The sequence below is a fragment of the Syngnathus typhle genome, unplaced genomic scaffold (genome assembly GCF_033458585.1).
Source record: "Syngnathus typhle isolate RoL2023-S1 ecotype Sweden unplaced genomic scaffold, RoL_Styp_1.0 HiC_scaffold_41, whole genome shotgun sequence".
Taxonomy (NCBI): domain Eukaryota; kingdom Metazoa; phylum Chordata; class Actinopteri; order Syngnathiformes; family Syngnathidae; genus Syngnathus; species Syngnathus typhle.
The window spans coordinates 23761-41368 of record NW_026871947.1 but is presented as its reverse complement, the minus strand read 5'-3'; the positions used below and the strand labels follow the sequence as shown (position 1 = coordinate 41368).

The 17608-nt window shown below is 39.9% G+C and overlaps 1 protein-coding gene and 2 long non-coding RNA genes across 4 annotated transcripts; 1 reads left to right on the top strand and 2 right to left on the bottom strand.

The window, feature by feature from the left end:
• Positions 1-727: 727 nt before the first annotated feature.
• Positions 728-5378, top strand: LOC133147306 (uncharacterized). The gene is made up of 11 exons (XM_061271302.1): positions 728-798; positions 1236-1547; positions 1647-1728; positions 1821-1915; positions 2044-2241; positions 2324-2410; positions 2715-2968; positions 3648-3776; positions 3997-4137; positions 4295-4406; positions 4770-5378. The coding sequence occupies exons 2-11, from the start codon at positions 1295-1297 to the stop codon at positions 4985-4987; spliced, it is 1569 nt and encodes a 522-aa protein (XP_061127286.1). The 5' UTR covers positions 728-798; positions 1236-1294; the 3' UTR covers positions 4988-5378.
• Positions 5379-6228: 850 nt separating this feature from the next.
• Positions 6229-7401, bottom strand: LOC133147293 (uncharacterized). Its single transcript, XR_009711624.1, has 3 exons — positions 7308-7401; positions 6675-6785; positions 6229-6296 (listed from the first exon to the last, which is right to left on the bottom strand). It is a non-coding gene; the product is annotated as an uncharacterized LOC133147293 (long non-coding RNA).
• A 123-nt stretch (positions 7402-7524) lies between these two features.
• On the bottom strand, positions 7525-9005 carry LOC133147298 (uncharacterized). 2 transcript variants are annotated; one of them, XR_009711628.1, is made up of 3 exons: positions 8924-9005; positions 8710-8778; positions 7525-8455 (listed from the first exon to the last, which is right to left on the bottom strand). It is a non-coding gene; the product is annotated as an uncharacterized LOC133147298 (long non-coding RNA). The 2 variants fall into 2 exon arrangements; XR_009711627.1 differs by having other exon boundaries at positions 8710-8810; positions 8924-8979.
• Between the last annotated feature and the right edge of the window lie 8603 nt (positions 9006-17608).

The window sequence follows — 17608 nt, the reverse complement described above, 5'->3', positions numbered from 1 at the left end:
CTAATGGATAATTAAAGAATACTACATAAATTAAAAGTGCAACGCAAAACAATGGATTTTTGCGCCTATTTTGAATTTTACTCTAACACAAAATACTTTCCCCCCTCAACAAATACAAATACCGACGGCTTACACTCCTATTTGAAGGTCTAAGTGATTGCCTTTTCAACTTTATTGGAAACTGATGAGGGTATGCAATACAGTGTGCCAAGGTTTTCTATTTTCATCTGTCATGTAAGACGATGTTCAAATTCTTTCAATAACACTGTCATTTTAGTTAAAAAAAAGTTAACAGATCATGTGATAGTTAATTTTTTACACTTTTTTTTATTTTCTATAGGTCTTTTCCAGGTCTCTTTACCAAGGGCAGAGGGAAGAGGCGCTTTTCCGCAGCAAATGTAGTTCCTGCCAAGAAACTTAAACCACTTGATGTGGCTTTCTATTTGTTGCCAAAGCAGTTTGAAAAAACCCCCATAGAACAGGAGCAAATAGTCCATATGCATGCAGGATTGGGCCGTAGGACTGCTCATTTAGATGAAAGCACAACACATGAAGAGGTAATAACAAGAAATTAGTTATTTAGGCTAGCTGTGATGTGTATTGTGAGGAATACAATATACAAGGATTTGCTAGTTTTTCATGGAGTGTGATGAATGCTATTACTGATTTGAATTATCTCTTTTTGGAGAGGCTTACATTTGTATTAATTTTTTTGCTTACAGTTGTGTGATGCCCTCAAACCTTTATTCCCAAAATTGGGGGCTGTGACTGGTGGGTGGCTGCTATACAAATCTGCAGGTAGGCCAACACCGGTTTGTGTATTAGTGTTGCGCAGTTGTAAAAAAGTACATTTGCAGCAGCTAACTTCACTGATGCACAAATGCACAATACTGATACTTTATAATTGAACAGATGGTTCCTAAATAAAACTAAGAATTCCTCAAACTCATCTCTGTATATTTATTATTAAGCCTGTTCAATTTAAGACATTTAGTTAACCTTTTATTAGGTCATGTCTAACTCCAGATCAGCAACCAATTGTTTGATTGTAATATTTGAGTTTGTAAAAGAAAAAAAAAGAGAGAAAAAAAGCCGGACTTGTTTTGTTTTTGGTGACTTTTTCAGCCTGATATGTTGTCAGACAAGAGGTCTAATTGCTTTGACTTAACTTCTAGCTATAATCTATATCTAATATACTGTTGAAAGTCCTAATTTTCCTCTCCTCTTTTCTATAGGTGGATGGGGTAGCCAAAAACTCTCTCTTGTGGCTCCTGATGACACTGGCTATACAGGCATGATCTTGAAGTCTGTAAGTCGTGGGGCTAAAAATCTATTCATAGCCCCAATTCAAGAGGAACTCAGCACAAATCCCCTACCACTGACTGATGAAGCATTCAGTAGCATGCCAAAAGCCACATGTCAGACGTGTGGAGTTGCAGTTCCTGTTCCACTCCTGACGGAACACATCAAGTCTTGTGGTGTCATGTATGTTGGCAGTGATGATAACCTGGCTGATGTGGAAAGCAGTGAGCCTGAAGACAGGAAATGTAAGAAGTCTTCATTTTAAGCTTTTGTAAGCATATTGTACAGTATTAAACAGAACTTTTTTTAAATTAACACTGTTCTTGCTTACAACTTCTCAACAGCAGATATGCACGAATGTCCTGTCTGCACAGAAATGTTTACTACTGACTTTATTGAGGTACACGCTTCTTCATGTGTGGAAAGGTATCCATTTGCTTCTATTATTAATTCTTTTTTTCTCTTGTTGGCAATTCTCACACTATCAGTTTAACACAGAAATAACTTTATGTGGGTAGGGCAGGAAAAGAGGTGTGCAATGAAAGCATTGTAATTGAGGAAGAGCAAGCGGCAATGCCTGGACCATCCGGAACTTGTGCAACTGCTACAGATGGTAGGTGGTGCTCAGGGTTTGCAGTGTCATAGGAAAGTTAAGGAAGTGAATCTACATGTTAAAGTCTTTGTTATCTTGACAGTCAAGCATGAATAATGAAACCACGTTTGTTCGTTTTTTCTTATTAGACTGGTTAACTATCAGTGACCCCACCAAGGCCATATCTCAGTGTGCTGACAGTTTTCTGCGTATTCATCAAACTGAGAGCCCCTTACTTCTCAGCATGGACATCAGAAAAAGCCCTGCTGAACAGGACATGGCACTAATCTCCTTCTACAAGCGAAATCATGTGGAATGGGGACGGCCTCTGAATTGCAAACTTGAAGGTAGCTCCAATTACAAGTTACAATGATCCAAAAATTTAAGTATTTTCTCTGTCTTTATTCTGTCAAACCTAATGTGTTACAGGAGATACTGCTATTGGACAGGGTGTAACTCGCTTCTTTTTCTCAACATGCATGGAAAAATTGAAGTCAGGGTTTTCCATCAATTTTGGTATGTTATGTGTATGGTTTCCTTCCAAATGCTATGTTTATTTAAAGCTGTTTAAGTTTTTTTTTTCATATTGTCTCTATAGGAAGTTTATCGTATTTGTATTGGTTTGCTTTACCATGAAAGTTCAGAGGATTCTATTAAATGTGTAATGCCTGTATTGACAACTACTATTTCCTGTCCATGACTACTAAGGGACTGTGAGAGCTATATTAACCTGCATGTCTTTGTATTGTGGACGGAAGCTTATTACTTTTTATTGAAATACTTATTTCGTGTTTTTTTTTTTTTTTTATGTCTTCAACAGCAAACTCAAATGTTACGCGGCTTTTGGAAGGAGAGACTGGCCATTTGGTTCCCTCAGCCTCTCACTTTCTTGTTGAAAGTGATATGTTCATGGTGGCGGGGAGAATGGTAGGCCACTCCTTTCTACATGGCGGACCATGCCTGTTGGGAATCAGCCCTGCAGTGATTCATGTCCTACTTGGTGGAAGTCCTGAAACTGCAACTGTTACACTTGAAGACTGTCCAGACCTGGATATCAGAGAAACAATCGGACTTGTATGTTTGATTTTAAAAATGTTTTTTCTTTCACTAAGATTTAATTTACAATGGGGCACCCTTTGATTGTGTATTCATTATCCCTATTGAGTGACATTAATATATGGATAATTTAAGATTATCAAATCAAGAGGGAGTGAACAAGATTTTTAATACTTAGTTTTCTAATACTGTAAATATAGTTTTATATAAATTATTTTAGAGCTTCTAAAATGCCAGTAATCTATCTATGGATAAAATAGATGGTGGTGCTTATTTGGATCCACTATGTAATATTCATATTCATTACTTTTTGCGAGTGCACATACAGAGGACAAATCAAAGGATGATTCTACTTTTCATTCTATATCCATTCTACTAAGTCTCTGAACTCTACTGGAGGAATGAACAATATTCTTCCAAACGATATTCCTTCATTTGGTGTTTTGATGATGATGATGATGGTGGAGAATGCTGTCTAACACATCAGCCAAAAATGTCCCGTGTTCAAGTGGGTCAGTTATGGTGACTGAAGACCGTAGTATATAATTCACATTATATTTTCATCAAATCACCCAGTGACCCCTATGGATGAATCCCACCTCAATGTAGGGGTTGGGTATTTCAGTTTTTTCCTTTTATAGTAATTTGTCCCCCATCTGTAGTATCTGGCATTACACTTTTTCCCTCTGTCTTGAAGCTTGAAGGGGAATCCATACTGTCAGATAAGGATAAACAGCGGGTCCAGGACTTGGCCCATGCCTGGGACCTCCCTTGGCTAACTGAGCAAAACAGGAGATGGCTTTTTGAAAAGCTTTTGATTCATGCTGTGAGTAAAAGTCACAATTGGGATGTTTTGGTTATGAATGCACATTACTAAGTTTTTAAACATTGTGTCTGACAAAATTAAATTGTTGCACTATTTTCTGATTAATTTATGCTCAAGGAAAAAAAAATGGTCATGGTAAAATTCTTTTTCTATGTTACTCTTCAAGCTTTTAGATGAAGAATCTTGTGTTTTATCCTCTCTGTCTTATTAATATTAACAGGTAATAGGACGTGTCACAAGGCAAATTAAGCAGCTGAGACGAGGTCTTAAAGAAACCCCAATGTGGACACTGTTGACCCAAAGACCAGACACAGTGGCTTTGCTTTTTCCTGAAGAGGGAGCAGGAAATTTCAGCCCTGAGGTTAACTGTTTTCAATCTTGTTATTTCTGTTTTCCTACATACATAGACATCATGGCTACCAACCAGTGATATTTGATCAAAAATGATATGCGATTTTAAGTTAGAAAAATTACCAAAATCTTTTTCATGCTATTTTTTTTTCTTTTTTTCAATGTAGGTGCTTCTTCATCGACTCACATGGCCTTGTGAGGATAGTGACGATGATGACGATTGTTCAGTTGACACCAAATGCCGCATATCGGGCTATCTTCGACAGTTCATTGCTAATGGTAGGGGTACTGAGACACTTTGAAGTGCTATTTAAGTAGTTGGTTACCTTATTTGGTTATAGTATTGTAAAAGCTGTATAGCTATTTAAATATTCAGCATGCACTTCACACATTCACCATTGAGCTGGAAACAGCAACATTACATGAATTTATTAAAAAAATCTACCAATTATTTTTTTAAAAAAGCAACTAATTATGTTGCTGATTTCAACTCACGAGACGAGTCCAACCAGTCTCATTGTAAAAGAATATTTTTCTGTAAACTTCTCAAGGGTTTGGCTAAGCTTTTGAGTGTAAGCCATAGTTGGCCATTTATCATGACTAATTCAAAGGTTTTTAATTCCTTTTTAATCTACTCCATAGCAACACCAACTGAACTGACCAACCTGGTAAAATTCTGGACCGGATGGGAGATCCTACCACCAAGTCTCTCTGTAGAAGTGGTCGAGGGCAGATACCCCACAGCCTCCACTTGCTTTGAGACCCTGCGCATCCCAGGGCATTACAAGGATTACACATCTTTTAAATGTGACATCCTGGCCTGTATTTACAGTTGCCATACAGGATTTGGTCTTGTGTGAGACATTTGGCCTGTAGCCTTGTAAGACAAGATTGGATGTTAAAATGCTTGTTAGTTCTGTTAAAAGAACTGTTGGATGTTAAAATGCTTGTTAGTTCTGTTAAAAGAACTGTTGGATGTTAAAATGCTTGTTAGTTCTGTTAAAAGAACTGTTGGATGTTAAAATGCTTGTTAGTTCTGTTAAAAGAACTGTTGGATGTTAAAATGCTTGTTAGTTCTGTTAAAAGAACTGTTGGATGTTAAAATGCTTGTTAGTTCTGTTAAAAGACCTGTTGTAAAAAACTCAGCACTCTAAAAGAAAACGTTGTGCAAGTTAATGTATTAAATATTTTCTCACTGTTACGGTACTTTGCAGTAACCTTTGCCAATAAATGGTCAATTCATAAGGTAAACTTCTGACTGAACTCCTGTGAAGCCCTCATAACCACTGAAAATGTTCTTCCCCCAATTTCCATCTCCGGTTTGGGAAGAAACCTCAATGTTCAAAATAATGCATTGTTTTTTTTTTCCTGGTTCATTATCCTTACACACGGTGCAAGGGGGATGGACAACTAAAGAGAAGGCAATACAAATGAGAAAAGGTTATTAAACAACAGATTTGTCACCTTTCAGGCAAACCTTAATTTTTCTTTGACAATTTAGTATACTAAAACTTCAGACTCAAACAGGTTTTGAGTTAAATAATGAAATGTCTGTCTGGGCTATGTTACACACAAACAGGGGGACTAAAGTGTTACTTAAATATTAACAGAACTTTCGTTCTCTTGACAAAGGAATAACATTACAATTCAGGTTAAAAATTTTTATTGTCTCTTAACTCAAATCATTCTGATCAGTTCAGACAAACTGCTCACAAAATTGAACGGCAGCAATGTAAGTATCGCAGCCATAGGACTGGGATGCAGCTCTCGGGTTAACTGCATCTCTTAAAGCTGTCATTTGTCCATCGGTCAGGGGTGATGCTGTGTCTGGAACAATGATGCTCGACTGGTCATCAAATGGAAGTCCGCTGTTCTCCCACTCAATGTCAAGAATATCCATGCCCTACAAATAGAGCATTTTGAGTTGTATGCAGTAAAAAAGTAGGCACACTTTCAAATGCTATAGAATGTGCTCTTGGCTTCTAATTAAATTTCATAAGTATGTTGACCACGCTGCATTCAAATAACATTTGTATGTACCTCTGTGTTATCTAGTCCTGGAATTGGGTAATGTGTACGACCCAGCTCCCACAGCCGGTTGGGGGTCATGTTGCTTTCTGTCCTCAGCGGATGATTGTCCCAACCATCACGAAAAGTACCTAGGTCATCCTGCAGGCGTGGGAGAAACACGAAGTGACAGCAGAAGAGGTGTGTTTCATTGTCGATGCTGAGGAAGCCCTCTTCTTCCAGGTAGTGGAGAACATCATAGTAGATGCATGTTACAGCTACCCACAGGTCTCTCCACAGCCGCTCAATCCTTGAAAATTTAAATGGGGGGTGGGGGAATTTTTTTATATATATATTTAATCCACAAAAATTAAAACCAGGTCTTTGAGTTTCTTCTTTTTTTGCATTTATGCGTACCCACTATATAGATCTTGTTACATACTATACTGCATGTCATTACACTTTTGCAAATTATAGTGCTACTGCTACATTGCATCAGTGAGGTGGCAGCTTTGATTAGCAATATTCCATTGAACAAACCTTTGGTTGTGAACACTCTTCCCGGATATAAAGCTGCTCTTCCCAGGGCCACGGACTGTAAACATGCTGCGTGCAACGTCAACATTTTCCACTCCCTGATCAGCACGAACCCTAAAATAGACAACACAATTTTGGATGTGTATGTGTAATGTAATTTTATTTACTTATTAATGATCGATATAAAATTATACTTCTTGTACGGTGTCGGACACTGTATTGTACGCAGACGTAGAATAAGTATTCAATTATTATTAAATATATTGATGTAGTTAAAGCATTGCAGTAAAAGTAGTTTGCTCCCGCTGACTGATATATGACATTAGATCATTACATCTCACATGGAAACCACTGGTTTCATTAACAATCTATTTTAAAAAAAAGTAACTAAAGCTGTCAGATAAATGTTGTGGAGTAGAGAGTATAATACTTCCTCTGAGATGTAGTGGAAGTATAAAGTAGCAGTATCACATGGAAATCCTCAACTACTGTAGTACAAGCGTCTCAAATTTGTACTTAAAAGTCCCCCTTGACTCAAACAATAGTGTTTCTTTATATATATACATATATAAAAATGTCCTTACTTTCCGCCACTGCTTGTAGTGTAAAAACTCCCAGTTTAAAATATACATTCACCTGAGAGGAAAACCAAACTTCTCAACAGATTCTAGGAAGAAAGCCAGGGTGGTTGATGCAAGGTTGTTGGAGGCTGCACCAAGATACATTATCTGTAGCACAAATACAAATACACAACCTTGAGACACTCAAGCATTTAATGATTACAGAAATGTGTACTCTTAGTCCAAACAACTGTGCTTACCTTACGGGAAAAACCGTCAATACCACCAAAGACAACGATGTTGTAGCTGAAAGAGAATTTAAGAAAAAAATTCAGCTGCATATAACATACTGCCAGTGTTCTAAACACAGTTTCTAAACGTAATACACCAGGTGTATACCATTTTTAAGGAGCTTAGCTGTGATGGTACATATACAGTAACATGAAAGCAGCAGTATAAAAAATGTGTTATGGAGCATACTGATAACTACCAAATACTTTGCAAACACACTTTGAATGTATGCATTTTGCCAAAAACATTGCTTGATAAGAATTTACCGAATTAATTTATGGTTTGTATCTATGTGCATCAAAGACTGGGGTCCTGGAACTGAGTAGGTCCGTCGAGCGATACATCCTACGTGGACCATGCGGCTTATGACACCAGTGGTGTCAACACGGTGCATGGAGGCTCTGACGCGGTTATACTGCACCCTCAGTCCTCTGGCTTGCAGAAGGGCCTTCACCATCCGATATCCAGAGTGAGGCTGCCTCGACTTAATCTCTCTTACACACTGATCTAACTCTTCATCAGTCATAGTGCTGTATAATCCCTTAACTGAGACTCAGCCATGCGTCTGTATACTGTGCGCCTGGACATCCCCAAAAGTTTAGCTATACATGGAACAGACAGATTAAGTTCCAAAAGTTTGCTAAGGTACTCTGGGGATATGACCATTCTTTGTCGCCCAGCCGGTCCTTGCTCAAACTGCACAACTGCAATGTGTTGCTCCCTTTTGTCTTTTTCCAGATTGATAAGACTGTGTAGCTGTGTCAGTGAGTCTAGAATAGCTGGACAAACAGTTACTTGACTGGATACAGCATTTAATAACACAAGTTCTTGTGTGCAAGTGAACTCTAAGAAGTCCAGGTCAAGAGGCATGCGTCCCAGAATATGCTCCAATTGAGAGCGAAGTCTTTCTAAAAGATGATTAAGCAGGAGTTCCTAGGAGAGAAAAACAAAATCACTGTGTGAGCACATTTTATGGAAAATTCAAACTAAGCATGGATTTGTTAACATTTTTATGTTCTCTTTTTATTGTCTCAAGTAAGTTAACATCTCATGAGTATCGGAGTGAGTTCAGAGCTGAGATTATTTATTTTCATATGAAAAATGCTCATCTGTAAATGTATTCTGTAATTCTGTAAATAAAATACTGACTTTTACGAACACAAAAGGTAAATAAAGAGTACACTCACCGAAGCGTTATTATTCGTGTTTTGGGCCATCCTGAGCTCTGACCGGGGCGCACCTTTGCACCTAGCAAACTTTTAAGGAACGCCACTTTATTAAAAGTTCCCTGTGTAGATATTGTTCAACAAATTCTGTTAATAAATAAATCTGTAATCTGTAATTCTGTAAATAAAATACTGACTTTTACGAACACAAAAGCTAAATAAAGAGTACACTCACCGAAGCGTTATTATTCTGCGTTTTGGGCCATCCTGAGCTCTGACCGGGGCGCACCTTTGCACCGGAGCGTCACATGACCAATGGAGCTTAACTTGATTGGCTGAACGTTGGATGATTTGATACAGGGATCGATTACTTCTCCCTTGGTTACCCCGGATGTCCGCGCTGAATATTTTTACACTGAATTTTTGGAGACATTGAATTTTTTTACATTGAATTTTCTGAGATGTCGAATTTTTTTACACTGAATTTTTTAAGACATTGAATTTTTTTACACTGAATTTTTTGAGACATTGAAAAAAATGTCTTAGGAAAAAAAAATTCAGTGCTAGAAATTCGATGGCTTTTAAAATTCAAAGTCTGATTTAGACGCAAAAAAAAATTCAGTGTTAAAAATTGGATGTAAAAAAATTCAGTGCTACAAATTCGAATTCAAAATCCGATGGCACAGATAAACTTCCATATTCATGCGCAGTGAATAACTCGGCACTCTAAAGCACCCGAGAGCGTTTTTTTCGATGCCAACCTAACCAGAGTGACGGGAGCGGCACAATTCAGAAAAAGCGCTCAGCTCGCCGAGAAAATGCGATTTAAGCAATAAATTTAAAAATGCTTATAAAACATAAACCAAACGTTGGAGGTGGTCATTTCTTCATGCGCAGTGATAAACTCGGCACTCTAAAGCACCCGAGAGCGTTTTTTTCGATGCCAACCTAACCAGAGTGACGGGAGCGGCACAATTCAGAAAAAGTGCTCAGCTCGCCGAGAAAATGCGATTTAAGCAATAAAATTAAAAATGCTTATAAAACATAAACCAAACGTTGGAGGTGGTCATTTCTTCATGCGCAGTGATAAACTCGGCACTCTAAAGCACCCGAGAGCGTTTTTTTCGATGCCAACCTAACCAGAGTGACGGGAGCGGCACAATTCAGAAAAAGCGCTCAGCTCGCCGAGAAAATGCGATTTAAGCAATAAAATTAAAAATGCTTATAAAACATAAACCAAACGTTGGAGGTGGTCATTTCTTCATGCGCAGTGATAAACTCGGCACTCTAAAGCACCCGAGAGCGTTTTTTTCGATGCCAACCTAACCAGAGTGACGGGAGCGGCACAATTCAGAAAAAGTGCTCAGCTCGCCGAGAAAATGCGATTCAAGCAATAAAATTAAAAATGCTTATTAAACATAAACCAAACGTTGGAGGTGGTCATTTCTTCATGCGCAGTGAATAACTCGGCACTCTAAAGCACCCGAGAGCGTTTTTTTCGATGCCAACCTAACCAGAGTGACGGGAGCGGCACAATTCAGAAAAAGTGCTCAGCTCGCCGAGAAAATGCGATTTAAGCAATAAAATTAAAAATGCTTATTAAACATAAACCAAACGTTGGAGGTGGTCATTTCTTAATGCGCAGTAATAAACTCGGCACTCTAAAGCACCCGAGAGCGTTTTTTTCGATGCCAACCTAACCAGAGTGACGGGAGCGGCACAATTCAGAAAAAGCGCTCAGCTCGCCGAGAAAATGCGATTTAAGCAATAAAATTAAAAATTCTTATAAAACATAAACCAAACGTTGGAGGTGGTCATTTCTTCGTGCGCAGTGAATAACTCGGCACTCTAAAGCACCCGAGAGCGTTTTTTTCGATGCCAACCTAACCAGAGTGACGGGAGCGGCACAATTCAGAAAAAGCGCTCAGCTCGCCGAGAAAATGCGATTTAAGCAATAAAATTAAAAATGCTTATTAAACATAAACCAAACGTTGGAGGTGGTCATTTCTTCATGCGCAGTGATAAACTCGGCACTCTAAAGCACCCGAGAGCGTTTTTTTCGATGTCAACCTAACCAGAGTGACGGGAAGCGGCACAATTCAGAAAAAGTGCTCAGCTCGCCGAGAAAATGCGATTTAAGCAATAAAACTAAAAATGCTTATAAAACATAAACCAAACGTTGGAGGTGGTCATTTCTTCATGCGCAGTGAATAACTCGGCACTCTAAAGCACCCGAGAGCGTTTTTTTCGATGCCAACCTAACCAGAGTGACGGGAGCGGCACAATTCAGAAAAAGCGCTCAGCTCGCCGAGAAAATGCGATTTAAGCAATAAATTTAAAAATGCTTATAAAACATAAACCAAACGTTGGAGGTGGTCATTTCTTCATGCGCAGTGATAAACTCGGCACTCTAAAGCACCCGAGAGCGTTTTTTTCGATGCCAACCTAACCAGAGTGACGGGAGCGGCACAATTCAGAAAAAGTCAGCTCGCCGAGAAAATGCGATTTAAGCAATAAAATTAAAAATGCTTATTAAACATAAACCAAACGTTGGAGGTGGTCATTTCTTCATGCGCAGTGAATAACTCGGCACTCTAAAGCACCCGATAGCGTTTTTTTCGATGCCAACCTAACCAGAGTGACGGGAGCGGCACAATTCAGAAAAAGTGCTCAGCTCGCCGAGAAAATGCGATTTAAGCAATAAAATTAAAAATGCTTATAAAACATAAACCAAACGTTGGAGGTGGTCATTTCTTAATGCGCAGTAATAAACTCGGCACTCTAAAGCACCCGAGAGCGTTTTTTTCGATGCCAACCTAACCAGAGTGACGGGAGCGGCACAATTCAGAAAAAGTGCTCAGCTCGCCGAGAAAATGCGATTTAAGCAATAAAATTAAAAATACTTATAAAACATAAACCAAACGTTGGAGGTGGTCATTTCTTCATGCGCAGTGAATAACTCGGCACTCTAAAGCACCCGAGAGCGTTTTTTTCGATGCCAACCTAACCAGAGTGACGGGAGCGGCACAATTCAGAAAAAGTGCTCAGCTCGCCGAGAAAATGCGATTTAAGCAATAAAATTAAAAATGCTTATAAAACATAAACCAAACGTTGGAAGTGGTCATTTCTTCATGCGTAGTGATAAACTCGGCACTCTAAAGCACCCGAGAGCGTTTTTTTCGATGCCAACCTAACCAGAGTTACGGGAGCGGCACAATTCAGAAAAAGCGCTCAGCTCGCCGAGAAAATGCGATTTAAGCAATAAAATTAAAAATGCTTATAAAACATAAACCAAACGTTGGAGGTGGTCATTTCTTCATGCGCAGTGATAAACCCGGCACTCTAAAGCACCCGAGAGCGTTTTTTTCGATGCCAACCTAACCAGAGTGACGGGAGCGGCACAATTCAGAAAAAGCGCTCAGCTCGCCGAGAAAATGTGATTTAAGCAATAAAATTAAAAATGCTTATTAAACATAAACCAAACGTTGGAGGTGGTCATTTCTTCATGCGCAGTGAATAACTCGGCACTCTAAAGCACCCGAGAGCGTTTTTTTCGATGCCAACCTAACCAGAGTGACGGGAGCGGCACAATTCAGAAAAAGTGCTCAGCTCGCCGAGAAAATGCGATTTAAGCAATAAAATTAAAAATGCTTATAAAACATAAACCAAACGTTGGAGGTGGTCATTTCTTCATGCGCAGTGAATAACTCGGCACTCTAAAGCACCCGAGAGCGTTTTTTTCGATGCCAACCTAACCAGAGTTACGGGAGCGGCCCAATTCAGAAAAAGTGCTCAGCTCGCCGAGAAAATGCGATTTAAGCAATAAAATTAAAAATGCTTATTAAACATAAACCAAACGTTGGAGGTGGTCATTTCTTCATGCGCAGTGAATAACTCGGCACTCTAAAACACCCGAGAGCGTTTTTTTCGATGCCAACCTAACCAGAGTGACGGGAGCGGCACAATTCAGAAAAAGCGCTCAGCTCGCCGAGAAAATGCGATTTAAGCAATAAAATTAAAAATGCTTATTAAACATAAACCAAACGTTGGAGGTGGTCATTTCTTCATGCGCAGTGAATAACTCGGCACTCTAAAGCACCCGAGAGCGTTTTTTTCGATGCCAACCTAACCAGAGTGACGGGAGCGGCACAATTCAGAAAAAGCGCTCAGCTCGCCGAGAAAATGCGATTTAAGCAATAAAATTAAAAATGCTTATAAAACATAAACCAAACGTTGGAGGTGGTCATTTCTTCATGCGCAGTGATAAACTCGGCACTCTAAAGCACCCGAGAGCGTTTTTTTCGATGCCAACCTAACCAGAGTGACGGGAGCGGCACAATTCAGAAAAAGTGCTCAGCTCGCCGAGAAAATGCGATTTAAGCAATAAAATTAAAAATGCTTATAAAACATAAACCAAACGTTGGAGGTGGTCATTTCTTCATGCGCAGTGAATAACTCGGCACTCTAAAGCACCCGAGAGCGTTTTTTTCGATGCCAACCTAACCAGAGTGACGGGAGCGGCACAATTCAGAAAAAGTGCTCAGCTCGCCGAGAAAATGCGATTTAAGCAATAAAATTAAAAATGCTTATAAAACATAAACCAAACGTTGGAGGTGGTCATTTCTTCATGCGCAGTGATAAACTCGGCACTCTAAAGCACCCGAGAGCGTTTTTTTCGATGCCAACCTAACCAGAGTGACGGGAGCGGCCCAATTCAGAAAAAGCGCTCAGCTCGCCGAGAAAATGCGATTTACGCAATAAAATTAAAAATGCTTATAAAACATAAACCAAACGTTGGAGGTGGTCATTTCTTCATGCGCAGTGAATAACTCGGCACTCTAAAACACCCGAGAGCGTTTTTTTCGATGCCAACCTAACCAGAGTGACGGGAGCGGCACAATTCAGAAAAAGTGCTCAGCTCGCCGAGAAAATGCGATTTAAGCAATAAAATTAAAAATGCTTATTAAACATAAACCAAACGTTGGAGGTGGTCATTTCTTCATGCGCAGTAATAAACTCGGCACTCTAAAGCACCCGAGAGCGTTTTTTTCGATGCCAACCTAACCAGAGTGACGGGAGCGGCACAATTCAGAAAAAGTGCTCAGCTCGCCGAGAAAATGCGATTTAAGCAATAAAATTAAAAATGCTTATTAAACATAAACCAAACGTTGGAGGTGGTCATTTCTTCATGCGCAGTGAATAACTCGGCACTCTAAAGCATCCGAGAGCGTTTTTTTCGATGCCAACCTAACCAGAGTGACGGGAGCGGCACAATTCAGAAAAAGCGCTCAGCTCGCCGAGAAAATGCGATTTAAGCAATAAAATTAAAAATGCTTATAAAACATAAACCAAACGTTGGAGGTGGTCATTTCTTAATGCGCAGTAATAAACTCGGCACTCTAAAGCACCCGAGAGCGTTTTTTTCGATGCCAACCTAACCAGAGTGACGGGAGCGGCACAATTCAGAAAAAGTGCTCAGCTCGCCGAGAAAATGCGATTTAAGCAATAAAATTAAAAATGCTTATTAAACATAAACCAAACGTTGGAGGTGGTCATTTCTTCATGCGCAGTGAATAACTCGGCACTCTAAAGCACCCGAGAGCGTTTTTTTCGATGCCAACCTAACCAGAGTGACGGGAGCGGCACAATTCAGAAAAAGTGCTCAGCTCGCCGAGAAAATGCGATTTAAGCAATAAAATTAAAAATGCTTATTAAACATAAACCAAACGTTGGAGGTGGTCATTTCTTCATGCGCAGTGAATAACTCGGCACTCTAAAGCACCCGAGAGCGTTTTTTTTTATGCCAACCTAACCAGAGTGACGGAGCGGCACAATTCAGAAAAAGCGCTCAGCTCGCCGAGAAAATGCGATTTAAGCAATAAAATTAAAAATGCTTATAAAACATAAACCAAACGTTGGAGGTGGTCATTTCTTCATGCGCAGTGATAAACTCGGCACTCTAAAGCACCCGAGAGCGTTTTTTTCGATGCCAACCTAACCAGAGTGACGGGAGCGGCACAATTCAGAAAAAACGCTCAGCTCGCCGAGAAAATGCGATTTAAGCAATAAAATTAAAAATGCTTATAAAACATAAACCAAACGTTGGAGGTGGTCATTTCTTCATGCGCAGGGATAAACTCGGAACTCTAAAGCACCCGAGAGCGTTTTTTTCGATGCCAACCTAACCAGAGTGACGGGAGCGGCACAATTCAGAAAAAGTGCTCAGCTCGCCGAGAAAATGCGATTTAAGCAATAAAATTAAAAATGCTTATAAAACATAAACCAAACGTTGGAGGTGGTCATTTCTTAATGCGCAGTAATAAACTCGGCACTCTAAAGCACCCGTGAGCGTTTTTTTCGATGCCAACCTAACCAGAGTGACGGGAGCGGCACAATTCAGAAAAAGTGCTCAGCTCGCCGAGAAAATGCGATTTAAGCAATAAAATTAAAAATGCTTATAAAACATAAACCAAACGTTGGAGGTGGTCATTTCTTCATGCGCAGTGATAAAGTCGGAACTCTAAAGCACCCGAGAGCGTTTTTTTCGATGCCAACCTAACCAGAGTGACGGGAGCGGCACAATTCAGAAAAAGTGCTCAGCTCGCCGAGAAAATGCGATTTAAGCAATAAAATTAAAAATGCTTATTAAACATAAACCAAACGTTGGAGGTGGTCATTTCTTCATGCGCAGTGATAAACTCGGCACTCTAAAGCACCCGAGAGCGTTTTTTTCGATGCCAACCTAACCAGAGTGACGGGAGCGGCACAATTCAGAAAAAGTGCTCAGCTCGCCGAGAAAATGCGATTTAAGCAATAAAACAAAAAATGCTTATAAAACATAAACCAAACGTTGGAGGTGGTCATTTCTTCATGCGCAGTGAATAACTCGGCACTCTAAAGCACCCGAGAGCGTTTTTTTCGATGCCAACCTAACCAGAGTGACGGGAGCGGCACAATTCAGAAAAAGCTCTCAGCTCGCCGAGAAAATGCGATTTAAGCAATAAATTTAAAAATGCTTATAAAACATAAACCAAACGTTGGAGGTGGTCATTTCTTCATGCGCAGTGATAAACTCGGCACTCTAAAGCACCCGAGAGCGTTTTTTTCGATGCCAACCTAACCAGAGTGACGGGAGCGGCACAATTCAGAAAAAGCGCTCAGCTCGCCGAGAAAATGCGATTCAAGCAATAAAATTAAAAATGCTTATTAAACATAAACCAAACGTTGGAGGTGGTCATTTCTTCATGCGCAGTGAATAACTCGGCACTCTAAAGCACCCGAGAGCGTTTTTTTCGATGCCAACCTAACCAGAGTGACGGGAGCGGCACAATTCAGAAAAAGTGCTCAGCTCGCCGAGAAAATGCGATTTAAGCAATAAAATTAAAAATGCTTATAAAACATAAACCAAACGTTGGAAGTGGTCATTTCTTCATGCGCAGTGATAAACTCGGCACTCTAAAGCACCCGAGAGCGTTTTTTTCGATGCCAACCTAACCAGAGTGACGGGAGCGGCACAATTCAGAAAAAGCGCTCAGCTCGCCGAGAAAATGCGATTTAAGCAATAAAATTAAAAATGCTTATAAAACATAAACCAAACGTTGGAAGTGGTCATTTCTTCATGCGCAGTGATAAACTCGGCACTCTAAAGCACCCGAGAGCGTTTTTTTCGATGCCAACCTAACCAGAGTTACGGGAGCGGCACAATTCAGAAAAAGCGCTCAGCTCGCCGAGAAAATGCGATTTAAGCAATAAAATTAAAAATGCTTATAAAACATAAACCAAACGTTGGAGGTGGTCATTTCTTCATGCGCAGTGATAAACTCGGCACTCTAAAGCACCCGAGAGCGTTTTTTTCGATGCCAACCTAACCAGAGTGACGGGAGCGGCACAATTCAGAAAAAGTGCTCAGCTCGCCGAGAAAATGGGATTTAAGCAATAAAATTAAAAATGCTTATAAAACATAAACCAAACGTTGGAGGTGGTCATTTCTCCATGCGCAGTGAATAACTCGGCACTCTAAATCACCCGAGAGCGTTTTTTTCGATGCCAACCTAACCAGAGTGACGGGAGCGGCACAATTCAGAAAAAGTGCTCAGCTCGCCGAGAAAATGCGATTTAAGCAATAAAATTAAAAATGCTTATAAAACATAAACCAAACGTTGGAGGTGGTCATTTCTTAATGCGCAGTAATAAACTCGGCACTCTAAAGCACCCGAGAGCGTTTTTTTCGATGCCAACCTAACCAGAGTGACGGGAGCGGCACAATTCAGAAAAAGTGCTCAGCTCGCCGAGAAAATGCGATTTAAGCAATAAAATTAAAAATGCTTATAAAACATAAACCAAACGTTGGAGGTGGTCATTTCTTAACGCGCAGTAATAAACTCGGCACTCTAAAGCACCCGAGAGCGTTTTTTTCGATGCCAACCTAACCAGAGTGACGGGAGCGGCACAATTCAGAAAAAGTGCTCAGCTCGCCGAGAAAATGCGATTTAAGCAATAAAATTAAAAATGCTTATTAAACATAAACCAAACGTTGGAGGTGGTCATTTCTTCATGCGCAGTGAATAACTCGGCACTCTAAAGCACCCGATAGCGTTTTTTTCGATGCCAACCTAACCAGAGTGACGGGAGCGGCACAATTCAGAAAAAGTGCTCAGCTCGCCGAGAAAATGCGATTTAAGCAATAAAATTAAAAATGCTTATAAAACATAAACCAAACGTTGGAGGTGGTCATTTCTTAATGCGCAGTAATAAACTCGGCACTCTAAAGCACCCGAGAGCGTTTTTTTCGATGCCAACCTAACCAGAGTGACGGGAGCGGCACAATTCAGAAAAAGTGCTCAGCTCGCCGAGAAAATGCGATTTAAGCAATAAAATTAAAAATGCTTATAAAACATAAACCAAACGTTGGAGGTGGTCA

Bases quoted from the DNA above. Each gene is read 5' to 3' on its own strand.
- LOC133147306 (XM_061271302.1), top strand. From the start codon at position 1,295: ATGATCTTGAAGTCTGTAAGTCGTGGGGCTAAAAATCTATTCATAGCC. The intron at 2,411-2,714 runs GTATGTTATGTG...TGTCTTCAACAG, and splicing joins AGGGTTTTCCATCAATTTTG to CAAACTCAAATGTTACGCGG. The intron at 4,407-4,769 runs GTAGGGGTACTG...TCTACTCCATAG, and splicing joins TCGACAGTTCATTGCTAATG to CAACACCAACTGAACTGACC.